This window comes from Dasypus novemcinctus, chromosome Y (genome assembly GCF_030445035.2).
Source record: "Dasypus novemcinctus isolate mDasNov1 chromosome Y, mDasNov1.1.hap2, whole genome shotgun sequence".
NCBI lineage: Eukaryota > Metazoa > Chordata > Mammalia > Cingulata > Dasypodidae > Dasypus > Dasypus novemcinctus.
In genome coordinates, this window is record NC_092216.1 from 8582313 (window position 1) to 8599473 (window position 17161).

The 17161-nt window shown below is 47.2% G+C and overlaps 1 protein-coding gene across 3 annotated transcripts in view; it reads right to left on the reverse strand.

Moving 5' to 3' along the window:
- LOC101445075 (anosmin-1) overlaps positions 1–17161 on the reverse strand; it is an 808672-nt gene that overhangs the window by 174862 nt on the left and 616649 nt on the right. Inside the window, exon 1 of one of the 3 annotated variants that reach the window (XM_004466288.4) lies at positions 2474–2727. The exons of the other annotated variants lie outside the window; for them this stretch is intronic. Coding sequence (XP_004466345.2) covers positions 2474–2674 — 201 coding nt within the window. The 5' untranslated portion in view covers positions 2675–2727. Of the gene's footprint in view, positions 1–2473; positions 2728–17161 lie in introns of those variants that run through there. 3 annotated transcript variants of the gene reach the window in all.

Genomic DNA, 17161 nt, shown 5'->3' on the forward strand with positions numbered 1-17161 from the left:
CTCGATTCTAAGCTCTTCCAGGCTGGGGGCAGTGTCAGACAATTCTGGCTTCTCTGGCCCATTTTCCAGTCTGCCTGAAAGCACTGTGTGCAGGTGAAGCAAATCCAACTGCTGGTAGCCTTTCCAAGGCCTCCCGGCACCCAGCTGGGGCAGAGAGCACTCCCTCCAGCCTCCTCTGCACCACAGGGCGCCTGGCATGCTGCTCCCGGGCGCAGAGCTCCTGCCTGCCCCGAGTCCCGGCTCAGCTTCTCTCCAGCCCGGCTGGGCAGCATGCACACCTGCGAGTCCACGCTCTCTCCGTGGAGGGTGGAGGATGCAGCGGCCCTTCCCCACCTTGCAAGGGGCCCAGATCCCTGCGGAAGTTGGAAGTCCGTGTCTGCTCCAGAAGCGGGCTGCTTCTTGGGGGCACGTGCACCGGCTCGTGCGTGGGGAAGTGCGACAGAAGCTGCTCCTTCCAGGGCTGACCCGGGCCCTGCCCCCGCCACCTCCTACCCTCCCAGGAAGGGTTCTCAGCTGCCAGCTCCCAGCCTCCCTCCCGGGGCAGCTATTAGACAGGATAAATGCCACACACAGAAGGAGGGGTTAGCAACAGACCCATTCCCTCACCACCCTCCAGCTGTGAAAGCCAGCGACGGGAGTGGGCTGTTTACCAGGAGCCAGGGCTGCGATCTTTTCACACCTTGAGAAAGCTTAATCCCCGTAATTTAGATAAACCAGACAGGCATTACCAGGTTAGGGCTAAAACTCCCAGAATGGCTTTGCAATTGATTAGAAAAACAGCAGTTATTAGGTCCTAACTGAGTAATTTGCAGCTTATTTCGCCCCAGCTAATTAAAATGTAATCACGATTGTTTGGCAACGTGTATTCTGTCAGCAGTTTTTCTTCAGAAGAGAAATCATGCCAAGGGACCAGAAGAAAAGCCTTTTCACCGGAATTGGCTTGATCTAACTACTTCTTTAGCAGGGGAAACTGTAAAACAGATAAATTACAGCAACTGACAATTCCATTAAAAAAGAGATACTCTTCCTCCCGGGACGAGCTGGTGTGCAGCTTTCCGCTTTACACAATAGCGCCGCTTCGCCTCGGAAGTGACTTTCGGGGTGGGGCAGGGCACTCTCGAGACCAGGTGCCCGGGGGCCTCACCCTCCCCGGGACAGACGGACAGACGCCCCCGCCCTCTCCCGCCCCTCGAGCACTCGGTTCTGCGCTCCCAAGCCCCGGGAGGACCGGAGCGCGCGTGCACTTTCCTGAAAGCCCTAAGAACGCACACAATGACACGCTCCCGCCCCGCCAACTTCACGGGCTGGCTCCAGCTCCCTCAAGAGCTCAAGTTGGAGCTCCCCCTCGAGCCACTCCGCGTGAGGTTCCAGGAGCTGACGAGCCAGGAAGGACGTCCCCGGGGGCTACAATCCCCCAACCCCACCGACGCTCAAGCCGCCTCCGCTCGCCCCGAACTCCCGCGGCCCTTCCGGAGCCCCCCTTCTCCCGCCCCGGCGGGAGGGGCGCCCCGCTTCCTTCTTCAAAGGCAGAGGGCTCTGCGGCAGCCCCGGGGCCCTCCGCAGTTCTCCCTGGGACGGTAAGCGGGGCTCTTGGCGCTGGTGAAAAGCTCCGGAGAGCCGAGGCGGTGAGGGCGAGAACGACGGCAGGCGAGAGAAATCAGGCGGCGGGGAACGGTTTCAGCGCTCCGCGCTCGGATCTGCGGCGAGGGAGCTGCGCGCCCTGCGCGGACGGCGTCGGGGCGCGGCTCCCGGGAGCCCGCGGCCACCCGGCTCTGCGTGCAAGTCCCGCGGGGGCCCCCAATATCCGGCCCCCCGCAGGCGCCAAGAGCGCCGTTCCCTTCCGGACCCGCAGTCGCGCAAGCACACACACTCGCCTCTCCACTTCCAGCAGAAAGGACCAGTCCCGGAGGAGGTGCGGGACCGGCCCTCTCCCGAGCACACGGAGCACGGCCCTCGACGCCCCCTAGCCTCTGCCTCCCCCACCCCCGCACGCGGGTCATCGCTCAGGCCTGGAAGCTCTGGGGCTCAGGCGCGGCGCCGCTCCACCGCACACCCCCCGGGACGCCCGTCGCGGGTGGCCCCAGTGTCCTGCCGGGAGCTCGACGGCGGGCAGTGAGCTCCGGGCCCTCGCCCAGGAGAGACCGAGGGCGGCGGCTCGTGGGCACCTGCGGGGCTGGGCACGGCGCGCAGTGCCCCGCCGCGCCGGGGAGTTTGCGGGACTCGCCACGCGCGCAGAGGGCGGGGGCCAGCAGCGACTCCGCACGCCCCCGCCCCGTGAGGCCGCCCTGCTCCCTCGGCCGGGAGCAAGCTGGGGACGGATGCTGCCGGCTCGCCTGGCGTCTGGGAGCAGGCGGGCGGCTGGAGCGGAGGGTCCGAGCACCCCGGCGGCAAAGCGCGCGCCGCGGGAAGGCCGGGGTGCGCGGGCCGCGCGGGCGCGGAGTCGGGGCGTCGGGGCGGGCGGGGGCGCGCGTACCTGGAAGTGCTGGAAGAAGGCGGAGATGCGCGTGATCTGCAGGCTGAGGCACCTGGAGGCGCAGCGCGCGCGCTGGACGCTCCCGGCCGCCAGCGACTCGTCCAGGCGCCGCGCCGCGCCGGGCCCGGCCGCCAGGCAGCCCCCGGAGGCCGCCAGCCAGAGGCAGAGGGTCAGCGCGGCGCCGGGCGCCCCGGGCTCCATGCTGCGGGCGCTGGCCGACGCTCCCGCTCCGCGCCCGGGCAGCTCTGCGGGCGCCTGGCGGCCGCCGCCACTCCGCCGGAAAGTTCACCCCGCAGCGCCCGCCCCTCTCCCGCCGGGGGTGGGGTGAGGGTGACAGGCGGCCGCGCCATTGGCTGCCCGGGCCCTGAGTGACAGGGGGGCCGGCCCGAGGGCCGGGGGGCAGGTCTCCCGGGCGCAGAGTCGGGGCGCGGGGACCGCGCGCCACACGCCGCCCGCGCCGTCGGGGCCGCCCGCAGCCTCGGCGCGCCCCTGCCCGCCCGCCCGCCACCCAGGGGCGCGGCTCTGCCCGCGACAGGTGCGGGGCGGCCGGCACCCGGGAGGCGCGCGCCCCGCGGGGCCCCGGGCCGTGGGAACGGCGGGACCGCAGGGCGCCTCGGCGGCTCGCCGGTGCCGGGCGGCGGGAGGGAGGCAGGAGCCCTCCCGAGGTGGCGGCCCTGGCCGCGCGCCGCCCGGCCCTCCCCCTGCGCCGGCCCTCGCCCCCTCGCTGCCGCCGCGTCGCCGCCGGGGAAACTGAGCGCAGAAGCCGGCCGCCGGCAGACCCGCGCGTCGCCTCCCCGCCTCCCTGGAGCACGAGGGTTCACAGCCCCGGCTCCCCTCACCGTCCTCCCACCTGCGCCGGCCCCCAGCCTCTCACTGGGCCCGGGCCCCTTGAGGCGGCTGCGCTGGCGACTCTCGTTCCTTCCCACTGTCCTTCCTCACCCAGGTCCTCGCTCCTCAGCCAGGAGCGGCCGGAGGGGCGCGGCGCCCCGGCCAGTTCCCACCTGCAGCGGGCAGCGCGCTCCCCTGAGGCCGCGCGGGAAGGAGCCCCCCCACCCCCCGGCCCGAAGGGAGAAGACCCCGCGCGCTGGGGGGTGGGCTCGAGGACCGTGCCTTGGCGGTGGAGAGAGAGGCATGGAGCCACCCGGCCGCTGCGACCGGGGCCGCGCAGAGATGTCCCAGTGCAGACCCGCCGGCCCCAGCCACCGCCCCTTGCAGAAGGGCACGTCTGTGCTTAAGGCCCGAGCGCAGCTACCAGTGTCAACACGCGCTCCACCTGGCTAAGGGTCAGCCCAAGCTGGACTCCTCCTCGCGCAGGCCTCAGGAGCCGGCAGTGGCCACTTCCAGCCCTTTCCCCTATTCTGCAAACTTCTACGCTGATTTTGAGATCTTTCTGTTAACAAATCATCATAACCCGTTATCCCCGCGATGCCTTTTCAATGACATCATTTTATATTGCTATTTCTTCCCTAAATTTACAGCGGGGATACCAGTAGAATTAATTAGAAACTCCCAGTGGTGTCATATTTTAAAAGGTCTGCAAGAACGAAAGAACAAAGGAAAAAAAACAAAATTAGGCAAAATCAGGTTTGAGGTAGCTGTTTCACAATGGAAAACCTTCCTTATAAATTTATAAACCCACTTCAAAATTTGGAATAAGGCCTTTATAGTTTGAGTGAAATCAGATTAGGACACCCAGTGAAGCCAGAGACAATATAGTCCTTGGAAAAATTATCAACTGACTGCCTGTTTTGACTGCTTTGTAAAAACATTATTAGAGAAGTGTGTTTACAGATCAAGCATGCATAAAATACAGATTAGCATCCACCAGCCCAGCACAAACAGTTTGAAATTGTGTGGAATTTTGTTACAATCGCTGATAACACTTTCTTGGTAATTGTACTAATTTTTAACAGTAGTTTCCTTTGTTAAAACTGATGAAAAATTATTAAAATAGTACTATTCACTATCATCATTAGGTGTATTTTTCCATTTAGCGCCCTATTCCACCCTATTTTTAACACCTTGTATTAGTGTTGTACATTTATTATGATTGATTAAAGAACATTCTTATACCCAAACTGTAAACTATACTCCATCATCTACAACAGGTTCAATGTGTTACAGTCCTGTGTTATCCTTTCACTTTTACTCTAGTAACATATGATCTAAAGTTTCCCCTTTTAGCCACATTCACATATGTAATTCAGGGCTGTTGATTACACTCATAATAATGTGCTGCCATCACCACCATCCATTTCCAAAACATTACATTCAACCTGAATAGAAATTCTGTCCAATGAAGCATCGATTCCCTGTTCTCTACCCCAGCGTCTCCTGGCAACCTGTGTTCTAGATTCTAGCTCTGTGCGTTTGCTGGTTATAATGGTTCGTATCAGTGAGACCATAGTGTGTCCATTTGTGTCTGGCGTATTGCACTGAGCATCATGTCAGCTGCTTTTTAAGTCATCACATTTTTCCACACAGACTTTTTCTTTTATTTTTCTTTTCACACAGACTCTTCAGTGTATCACTTCAGTGTCCATCACTTTAAAAATAGTAAATTGAGAAGATTTACTACTCTGGTAGTGAAAAACAACATTTGAAGCTTCAATTTCATTATCAGCAAACCACGTACAATGAAGCATGTTGTAAGGACTGAAGAAAAGAGCATCTATTTTAAATGAATCAATATGCTTGGCACACAGGGAAGCTCAATAAAAACCAGTTAGCATTGTTTTTAAGGGGGGGGGCCCTGCAGCTTCAGGGGCCTGAAGCCTGTTCCGTCCCCACAGGGTCCCAGGCTGAGAAGCCCCCAACGCCCACCCTGCGCTTGGTTTAATGCTTTGCTGCTGCCACCTTGAACATCTTAGGAATTTTTGAGGAGGGACCGCACATTTTCATTCTCTGCTGGGCCCTGCAAATTACATAGCTGGTCCTGCCTGCAGTGTTTAGCCATGACCATGCTACACTTGAGCTGGAAACCTAAAACTGTAGGGCTGAGCGCAATAGTGTAAAAGATGCTCCGAACTGCAAGTGGAAATCTTTCTAAATATGTTCAACATGCAGAGTGACTTCTGACCTCAGGGGTTGTTTTTTAATTTTATCACTTTCACATGAGAATCACTAAAAACATTGCCAAAAGACGGTGGCAGGTCCTTCAACAGTGTTTATGTTTCAAAGTTAAGCAAACACCTGTTCTTGGTGAAAGCAAGGATTTTATGCACATCGATGTTTTTTTAAAGGTATGTTTGATTTATAATTTTGCATGTCCTCTCATGACATTCATATCCTAGAAAGTGAAATCCTAAGAACAAGTATGCTGAGCTTTTAAAAATAGCTTTTAAGCATTTGCTGGGCTTACTGTATTTTTTTGAAAAAGCAACATGTGTTCTGCAGCATATTCATTTCCATTAATAAATGCATTTTGCAATAAACCACAAAAAAGAAACTAGTCCACTGAAGAGAAACCTTGGGATTAAGCCTATGGGGCTAGCTTATTATGCATATGTTAAAATAATATTTGTTATATCGCCTTCTTCCTAGAATTAGCACAGAAATCCCCTGTAGATTCTACAGGCTTTCCTCATGCTATTTATTTTAACTGTAGTTTAAAGTAACTTTCAAAAAGAAAAACATTTTAGTAAAATCAGAGTAAGAGTTGGCCTCTACTCACATATACCCAACTTATTATGCAGCTGACCTTGGGAGCCGGCCAAGGGCACTGCTCTAACTTTTGACGTAACAGTTTAGCCCACACTAAGTTCCTGAGAAGCAACCGCCCAGGAGAAGAGAAAGCGCGTGCTGAAGTAATGCCGGCTAAATGGATGGGTGGGGCCGCACAGGTGTGGTTAGAAAGGAGGCATGCTTAACGTGTCTTTCCCCACTGGAACCCCATTGCCCTCATTTGTCGGGAGATGAAACAACCTTATACGACTTCAGTTTGGCTTAAATAGACAAAACACACATCTGTCAACAAGAGTAGAAAAGGGTCTTAATTTACTCTCATTTATGGCTGCGTGAACAATAATAAACCTATCTTGGTCAGGCTGCAGAAATTCACCAAAAACATAAAGACCTCGTTCGCAGTTTGCAAAATGTTAGTTAGGCTCTTCTTTGAATTTTCTTAAGCTAAAATTTCTTTTAAAAAAAAAAATCAAACAGAAGCAGCACCTGGCAAGTTTGCTAACCCTGGATTCCAGGGCCCCAACTTGAGAGAACCTGGTTCAGTGGGGGTGGGGTTTTGTAATCTAAACTTTAACCACCTCCCCAGGTGATTCTGTAGCAGTCAGCCCTGCTCTATGGTCTGATACCGATTCAGAAAACGCGTATTCCTTTAAGAACTAGGGTGGCAGCTCTGATTTAGATAGCACCTAAGGACAATTTTTAAAGCATAGTGACTTGTCTTTTTAAAGGTTTTTAAAAGTTCTCCAGCTCTGTTTGGTTGATAAAGATAAAATATGAAGGGGTCAAGCATACTCTTCCTCTGATACGTCCCCTTGGGAAAGCACACTGAGAACATGTTCTAAATTGGAAAGAGTGAATACTTTCATTTGAAGGCCTAGACGAGTTGTGAACCACTTTGCCGTTCCTGGCTATTGGTTATCAGGGACTTTGGAGAAAGAGGAGGGAACTCACAGGAGCTGCCAGTTTCCTTCCTAATTGCCTTCGCTTGATGACAAAATAGCCTACACCTTCTCTCAGAAACTACAATTAACTTTAGGAAAAGCAAAAGTGGGAAACGAAGAGGACTGTTTTTCCAGGGCCCCGCCCATACTTAATGTCGCCTCTCCTAGCCTAAGTTCTTAGAATTTGCTAGGTCAACTCTTTGAAATCTATGCTTTAAGTGGGCTTTGCTCCCTCCAGACTGACTTTCTGCTCAGCGTTAGACGGCATGATGCAGGGAATGTCAAAAGAGCTACTGAGAGAGGGAAATAGTGAAATGGGAGTACAGGATACAGTGAACAGTCGAGTGGATATACATCAGGTTTGTCTCTTTTGCGATATGAGTTCCTTCTAGAACAGGGAGTATCTTTATGGTACTGATGGCCAATTTAGTCATTTTATGAACAGGGTCAATGAATATTCACTCTACTTTTCACAAAAGAACATCATCTGCTTTCTTTTATCACCTTGCTATGCTAGACAGCCCAATTAGATTTGATTTTAGCACGGAGCACATTTTCCTCTTCAACATCATTATAAAAATTCAGTTGCAATTTCCACAGGTTTAAAGGTATTGTTATTATCACTCACTCAATATGTGCTAAGATTTTCTAAGAAAGACAGGCTAGAAATGCATTCTGTTACTTTTGTGTATTAAAGAATATGTTAATGATTTTACTTCATTTGCATTAAATGTTTCATTAAAATATTGTTAAATACTACAAGTTCAGACCCTATGCACACATTTCAAGAATTGGTCTCCTTGCCCCTTTCCCTCACTTCTGCCAAAGTTACCATTAATTAGTAGTGTTAAATCCACTTGGGACCTGACCAGTTCTGGAGACATGGCTAAGAATGTGTATTAGATTAAGCCATTACTAAAGTTTTATCCTTTAACTGGAATAATGATGAAAATAAACAACTTTTACTGAAGTCTGCATTTTCCTGTTTCAAAGATGGAATATGTGACATTGGACTGGGAAAGCTTTTCCCTCCCCGTACCTCCACACTGGGAATTTTTACGGCAGTACACATGTTGACCACTGTTGATTTGGGTGTTTTATCCCCCTCCCCGCCCACACCAGCTGCTAGACCCGGCAAGGGACATTGAGTTTTTGAAACATGAATTCCTGAATGTTGGATGCCGGTAAAATAGGACACTTGCCCTCGAGGCTTAGAGATTAACTCAATTGACCCTAATTCTAATGTCAACAACTCTACAATAAGCAGCCCTAAAGAGTCAGGGTTCTCATAGCCATTTTCTGTATAAATTGTAAACACTGAAAAACATACAGAGCTACAAAAAATACTGTTTAATAAGAAAATGCAGGAAAACGTTTTGAATATTGAAAAATAACTTGTATTTCTGGTTCTTGACATGACCAAAAATACTGCTTGCTTGCCCTCAAACATACATTTTCAGAAGCATAAACAAATTAAGAGAATCTTAAATGAGAAGATTATAACTAAAAACTACATTTCCCACTCTTGCATTATCTACTCTTTATGTGAAATAGATAATGTATTTTTCAGTAAAATTCATATTTAAAATCTTGTGAAATGGGACTTTTTTGCTTTGTTTTTTAAGAAAGTTCAAATGAGCAAGCATGTCTTTATTCTGATTTTATTTTGTAAACATGAAAAGAAACCTACAGCTACTCTTCAAGAAGCATTGAAACTCTATTCTGCTAAAAGGTTAGTGGATTTTTCTTTGATGTTTTCAAGCCCATTGAATATACATGGAGCCATGTAAATACTGACGGTTTTGAAGAGCCTCTGAAAACTAAAAAGGCAACTTTTGGCAGGAGACAGCGCCACATGCTGGACGCTTAAATAAAAGGTGAAAGGAAACGAAAGGACGCGCTCATTTTATGACTAAACTTCTAACTCCAGACGCAAAACGCAGCCGTGGCAATCGTTCAGTGACCTCAGTTAATAGCGAGAGGTTTAATGCCAGTGTGGAGTTAAACCTAGGACGTCTCTGCTGTGTAAACACACTCACACTGAACTACATGAGGGAAATCAACATAGGAGTCTACAAGGGCTGTGTGCCTCTAAACTTATCTCCAACTATTCTCTATGATATCGAATGGCAAAGGCAGCCTATTTATGAATTATATTTGAAGAAGTTTCTGCTCAGAACAACTCTGCAACTCATGCATTGCTTGCTTCTTAAGATTTCATAAAAGAGCAGAACATATGAATAAAATTTGATGTCAGGTGAAACTAAAGCAAAGGAAGCCGACAGGCTTTATCTACTGTGTTAGAGAACATAAAGAGACCCCGAGCACGCCTTTGGACACTCACCCACCACCTTAGCAAGACGTTAAGATCAACGTGGCTAAGAACTGGAGGGAAATTCTGTGTTATCCTAACACCAACAGAGTAAGACCTATGAAGAAAACCAAGGCATGAATTAATAGTTTCCTCTCCTGAATCCACAGGGGTAAAAAAAAAATGATCCCTTGGGACAAAAAAAAGAGACTAAACAAACATCTTTTGAATTAATTCTGGGTTTGCATAGTGGCTAAGTTGACCAGCTGGAAAATACTGTGCTCTCTGATGGAATTTTGGGCCTTTCAAGGAGTCTGAACTGCAAGGGCACTTGCATGGCTTCTCTTCTCCATCTCGCTGCATCTGGACTCCCAGTTTCCACCCCTCTTCATGCACGCCTGTTCGTGCTCACACAGAATGTCAACTTTGAGCTGCAGAGAATGCCACGATCAGGAGCTCACTTTGCTCTTGGTTTTCTTACCAATCTCTACTTTCCTGGGAATGCTCCTTGGACAATAGTTGGACAGCCAAACTGATAAGGGGATTCCCCTCGGGTTGCTATGGATTCCTGTGGGAATATCTTCCATGTGGTCCTTCTAGAGATTACAACGTGTAGAGAAGAGACTTGGTAATGTCATAACAATTTATCTGCTCATGTGGGGAAACACATGCTCTATTCAAACAACTTCTTTTTATTCACGTGCATTTATTCAAACAGCTTCTTTTTATTCTCCTACAAATAACTGGTGGCTACTATTTTGGATGAACACATCTGTGAGAAATGTGTTTTCAACTTTTCATATATGTGAAGACCCTGTGAAGAAAAGCGTTCAGTTGAGCCCAGTCACTCAGGCAGACGTTTACCTGAGTCATTGACATAATGAGCCATTTAAGACTATTTGGGCGATTATGGAGCTGGTTAACTTGTTTCCTCTATCAGACTGCTGAGGGAACGACTGCTTCCTGGCATTAGCGGAAAGAAAGAAGTGAAAGGTGATCGAAGCCGTCTCCTTAGACGAGGGGTTCTTAACAAGGGGTGCAGGAGCTTCAACTAAAATTCAAAAAAACATTATTCTTGTGGGGACATGATGGTGCAGGTGTGACATATTTAGTAAATAATACACAGTATATAGTGTGGACTTAGTAAGGGGTCCATAGTTTTCACCTGACTGGTGAAAAAAGAGTCCGTGGGACAAAAAAGATTAAGAACCTCTGCCTTAGAACATGCTCAGAAAAAGAGATCCTTCTTCATTTTGTGATGTTTAGGACATTGTTTTCAGAGAGTTAGGTGCCCTATTCATTGTTTATTTAAGACCCAAGGACTTCTTGCCATAAATTGAGGTTTTTATTCTCAAAACAAAAAATTCCCCTGAAATATTAACTATGTTGGCAAAAAAAAAAAATGTTAAGCTTATGCATGACTTTGAATTTAAATCTTAAATGATGATTTTATCATCATTGCCTTGTCAGGTGCTAAGGAATTATGGGAAGGGATCCAGTCCGGAGGCCAGAAAGGGTGCAGGTTATCAGAATGGAGTCAGGCTTGTGTTGAAATCTCAGTTGTAGCAACTGACAGCTGTGCCACCCACGCCGACCCCTTCACCTCCCGACATCATGGTTTCTTCCCCTTGTAAAATGGAGGTTGTAATACAGACTACATCCCAGGATGATTTTGAGCTAATATTTCTGAGGGACCGAAGATAGACATTCAATAATAAACAGCAAGTGCTCCAGCTGGGCAAGGTATATACAGCATTCACAGTGTTAACCAACGGCATTAGATGTAAGAATTTTTAAAACTACTGTGCTCTTTAGTATATGCGTTAGAGGAGGGCTTCTCAGCCTCAGAACTAGCGGCATTTTGAACTAGAAGATTCTCTGTGTGGGAGGTTGTCCTGTGCATTGTAGGGTGTTGAACAGTACCCCTGGCTTCTACCCATTAGATGCAAGTGGCACTTTCCCCCCTCGTGACCACTGAAGATGTCTGGGGATATCAAGAGTGTCCCCAGGGGAGTCACAATCATCTCCAGCTGAGGACCACCTTGAGAGCAATGCTTCCTGTAGTTTAGAATAAGCTATTCCCCTTCCCGTCAGTGGACGCATCAGAATTTTTTTTTAATGACCTCCAAAATGGGGAAGCGGACTTGGCCCAGTGGTTAAGGCGTCCACTTACCACATGGGAGGTCTGCAGTTCAAACCCCGGGCCTCCTTGACCCGTGTGGAGCTGGCCCATGCACGGTGCTGATGCGTGCAAGGAGTGCCGCGCCACGCAGGGGTGTCCCCCGTGTAGGGGGGCCCCACGTGCAAGGAGTGCACCCGTAAGGAGAGCCGCCCAGCGCGAAAGAAAGTGCAGCCTGCCCAGGAATGGCGCCACACACACCGAGAGCTGACACAACAAGATGACACAAAAAGAGACACAGATTCCCGTGCCGCTGACAACAACAGAAGCAGACAAAGAAGAACACACAGCGAATGGACACAGAGAACAGACAACTGGGGCGGGGGGCAGGGGAGCGAGAAATAAATCTTTAAAATAAAATAAAATAAAATGAACATTAGTTTCTGAAGCTGAATTCAAGGCCTGTTTTCCAAAACGATTTACTCAAGGTTTTTTTGAAAGAACTTATTCAACAAAAATGGCCTTGGTGTTATGTAAATGATGTGGACTAAAGGGAATGAGCAAACGCCCAGGACAACGGCACCTGCCTTCTCACGGTACTCAAGCGATGCCTCTAAACGTAGGATCTCATCCGAGTCGGCCTCATCCACGACTGTGGCCATTCCCATCCAGCCGCTTTTCTGCCAGTCAAACACTCTGCCTACTTTAAAACCTCCTCTTTTAAGAATTTTTCAGAATTTGTTAATAAAATTACATGTCAGAGAACTAAATTACACATTGTTTTTCCTTATTTAATGCTTCATTTTAAGTTCACATAAAATAAAACCCACAAATTATAAATGTACAAGTTGATGGATTTTGATAAATTACACAACTGTGTAACCACCACTGCAACCACGATAGAGGATATTTTCACCAACTCAAATAGTTTTCTCGTGGTCTGTTGCAGAAAATGCTGGCAACACTCCCACATTTTACTCACTACAAACAAATGAGTAGGCAGTCTCTTTCCCCTTTTCCAGTTTTCTTAATTGTAGTGCAGATATTCATGTTACACGAGGGTTTTGAAAGCATGAACACGGGTTACTAACAACGTGCGCGCTGTCTGGAGTTAACGAGGCCTCAGCCAATTTGGACGCTCACCAGACCATCCCTTCTCTCTGCTTCCCAGCATGCAGCTTGGCTGGGTTGCTATGGCATGAGGTGCAGCCTGCAGCCTGGCCAGCCCTACCTGCAGTGGGCAGCAAAGGGAGGAAGCACTGCACCCATCCCCAGAGACGGGGCGCAGGCAGGGGGCCCTGATGCCCAGCCTGAGCACAGAGGTCCATGTGGAAATACTGATGGAAACTCTCGAGAAACCTGAATAAGACCAGAGAAGTAGACCTCCAACCACTGTCAGTAATGAGGAGACAGACCCACCATTAAGTCAAAGATGAATCCAAGATTAAAGAAGCATATCTTAGGTAAAGTACAAACACATTAACTAAAAAACCAGAAGTTTGGTATATTCAGTTATATTGAAATTAGGACATAGTGTTTATCAAAAGGCATCTTAAAGGAGGAGAAGAGAGAAATGGAAAAGTGGAAGAAAATATCACAACAAGAGTGTGGAATCAGTTTCTACAAAAAAAATGGAAAAAATAGACCAAGAGAAAAATGAGCAATGGGTATGACCAGGAATGGACAAGGAGATAACAGTACTTCTAACTTCCAACACACATGTGAAGGGATGCTCGGCAACATCGGAGATCAGAAAAAAAGTGCAAAGACCAAAGTAGATCTCATTTTATATACTTTCTCTTGGTCATAATTTAAAAATCTGACGAGAGTAGCTCTTGGAGAATATGTGGATCCAAAATATGTTTTCTACATTGCTGGGGGCAATGCAAATGGATTCAACCACTCTGAAGAAGAGTATGGCATTATCTCCAAAAAGTTGAACTCCTAGTGCATTCCAAGAGAAGCTGTTGCACACAGATGGCAAAAACCATAGACAAACAAGTTTAAAACAGCACAGCTCACCTTAGCAAGACCTCGAAACCAACAAAAAGTCCATCAAAAGGAAAGATGCATAAACTCCGGTATATTCACACAATGAAATATTATACCACGGTCAAAATGAACTAACTACAGTGATGTACAGTGTTAAAATAAAAATATAACATTAAGTGAAAAAATCCCAATAGATTACATATGGTAGGATACCCACTTATAAAGTTAAAAATAACTAGAATAAAAATATGCTCAATAATATCGTATATATATATATATATACACATATGATACATACACACAAAGGAAAGAAAAGAGAATGGTGGCCATGGATTCCAGGAAGATGGTAGAGTAGCAGGAGGATTGTTTGACTGCCAGCCACCTAGCTTTGTTTGTAATGATGGGATTTGCTGGTGTCCATTACACTATTTAAAATAACAAATTAAATTGCCAGCTGAATATATAACGTAGGCCATGTCGGGAACAATGAGGAAAATGGCACGGACCAGGAATTAGGTTTTATCCAAGTGTGAGTTCCTGAATTTTAATTTACAAATATAATGGAGTAAAACTACTGTATTAGTCAGCCAAAGGGGTACTGATGCAAAATACCAGAAATTGGTTGGTTTTTATAAAGAGTATTTATTTGGGGTAGGAGCTTACAGATACCAGGCCATAAAGCATAAGTTACTTCCCTCACCTAAGTCTATTTGGAGCAAGATGGCTGCCGACGTCTGCGAGGGTTCAGGCTTCCTGGGTTCCTACGTTCCTGGGGTTTGCTTTTCTCTGGATTCAAGGTTCCTTTCTTCCTGGGGCTGGCTTCTCTCTCCTCAGTGTGCTGATTTTCTGGGTCTCCAGCTTAAGTCTTCAGCATCAAACTCCAACATAAGAAAACCCTTGCATCAAAAGCTCCAACTCTGTCCTTTGCCATGCGTTTTATCTGTGAGTTCCCACCCACCAACGGGTGGGGAGTCAACGCCCTAATCATAACTCAGTCATGCCCGGGTACGGATCAGATTACAAGCATAATCCATTATTTCTTTTTGTAATTCATCAATAATATCAAACTGCTACAACTACCAATACCAGAGACTACATATTTATTTAAGAGGTAGCTGAGGGTCCAAAGTTTCTATAGCAATATTAAATATGATATTTATTGAAAGAATGGATCAAAAACAATTCCGTTCTTTTGCGTGCAAAATCAGGGCAAAGCAAGGCTCAGTCATTTAATGCTATTCCTGAGAACAATAAAGATCAAAAAGGTAGCATTCACATGACCGAAAGGGTTGTGAGAACAGCAGAGCTCAGACCTTGGAGAGCTGTCTGAGTCTTTAGTAAACCATATGTCACTGTCAGGAGAATTTAGAAGGTAACAAGTACAAGAGAAGGGACTGGCTCGGCTGGTGGGAGAAAATGAAAATGACAGGCCTGAAGCGAGCAGCACTAGGGGTCCACAGCCAATACGTGGGGCTTCTACTGCCCTTGCCTGCCAGCCCACGGAAGGGGACGCCTGGCCTTTCAGCTCTTCAGTCTCCAGGGACACGTGGACTTGAGGGACATCACCATACAGGTGACCGTCAAAGCTAGGGCTCAGTGAGCTCGGGTAGAGAGCTGTGGGGCTACAAAAGGGAAGCCCACCAAGAGAGGCGAGAGCAAAGGCCAGAAAAGCAGTCGGCACGCTCAGATGGCCTGGGCTCCTGGTTTGGTGCCCTCGGGAAAACCCAGGCCCATAAATTGGGGCAAGTGTTAAGTAATTTAGTATCAGAGACTGATATATAAAAAGTTCTATATCTTTAACCACCACTGGAGATTTGTCTGCTACTTTTACCTCATTGAACTGTTTTCTTCGTCTTGTTAGACTCGTCTAGCTTTTCTTTAACGTGGGTGAGCTTTAGACAGCAGACACTCTTCACTCAAGACAGTCATTTAGTAAAATGATAAATGATCTGCTTCTCTCTCTAAACTCATTACCAGCTCTGGTGAAAGTCTTCACCATAGAAGAGGGGGAAAAAAACTTAGAGCAAATAAACTAATAATCCAGCCAATAACCATAATGTTTAAAATCCAAGCCTCAGTGAATTATTCCAAAAATTAATAACCAGTGCACAGGTATTTTTACATCTCAGTTTTCTTTGCAGAGAAATTATAATGATCTTATATTTAGACTTAAAGTCTAGCAAACGAATAGCAGAGAATACTACATACATCAAATTTTTATTATTGAATTGCCTCCCTGACAAGTCACATAAAGACATGAACTTAGAAGTTAAGCATTGGTGCAAAGATGCCTAAAGAAAGACGTGAATATTTTTATTCTATTCCAGAGCTATCTTTCTGAGGCCAAGAACAGTGTTTTAAGTGCAGATATTTTCCCTGTATTTCTATATAAAAGAAAATTATTTTTATTAAATATATGTGAGCCACAGAAAACCTCGGAGCGTGTTGCATTCACCCTGAGGTGGGGGAGAACTATCTTTATATTTATAGATACTTTTGATAAGAATAAGGTAAATCAGCTATGGGTGGCTTTAATTGCCTTTGTTGCCTCATTTAAACTACTACTGCTCAGCACTGGTGACAATCAGCAATTTTTAAAATTTGATTTTTAGAGAAGTTTTAGATAACAGGAAAGTTACCCTGAAAATATAGGGAATTTTCATATACCCCACTCCCCCTTTTCACATTCCCCCCTATACTAATAACGTGTTTACATTAGTGTGATACATTTGTTAAAATTGATGACCAAATATTGAAGCATTGCTACTAACCATGGTCTCTAGTTTACTTTATGGTTTACACTTTGCACCGTATAATTTTATAGGTTTTGACAAAATGTATAATGGCCTGTATCCTCCAGCAGAGTTGCAGCCAACACCTACTGTCCAGTTCATCAGACTCGCCCAGGACAGCTAAGAAAAAAATGATGATGGGCAACCCCCATCTCAAAAAGCACACAGTACCAAGGGAAACAGTTCCTTCCGTCTGCTCCATGGGATCTAAGCCCCCTCTCAATCAGAAGGAGAACGGACATCACATCCCCAAATCCTCAAGACTGGGGAATGAACAAAAATGGGGTGGAATGTAAACATTGACCAAAGTAGACTTACATTATTCTAATAATTGAAGAACTTGTAACAATTGTTGTAGAATTTGAGAGAAGTTCAATTATTTGAGTATAGAGAGGCCAGGACTCAGGAATGATTTTGAGAAGGAAAAATGGTTTATTGACGGCCGGCCGGACTGGGGAACTTCTGTTTGAATCCCGAGCCCCGAACAAGATTTTCAAATGTCTTTTATACAGAGAGGACGAATGGTCCCTTTGTTTCAGTTCTCAATAGGCTTCAATTAGCATATATATCTTCCACATCTTAGGTAAGCTTTTAGCAGGGACTCCAGATATTCTAGATACGCTTTTAGCATATTTACTTTTTGCATTTCCCCTAAATACTTAAAGTTTATAGCCCTTGCTTGTTAAACTGTTTCCTGGGACTGGAGCCTGTTGCCATTGTTCCTAAGGGCAGGACTGCAGCCTCTTACGTTCCACACCCACAGCCTTCAGCTTAGGTTATCTCTGAAGAGACAAAGAGCCTTCCACCCATAGCCCACATCACAATGACATAAAGCCCGTGGTCACCAGA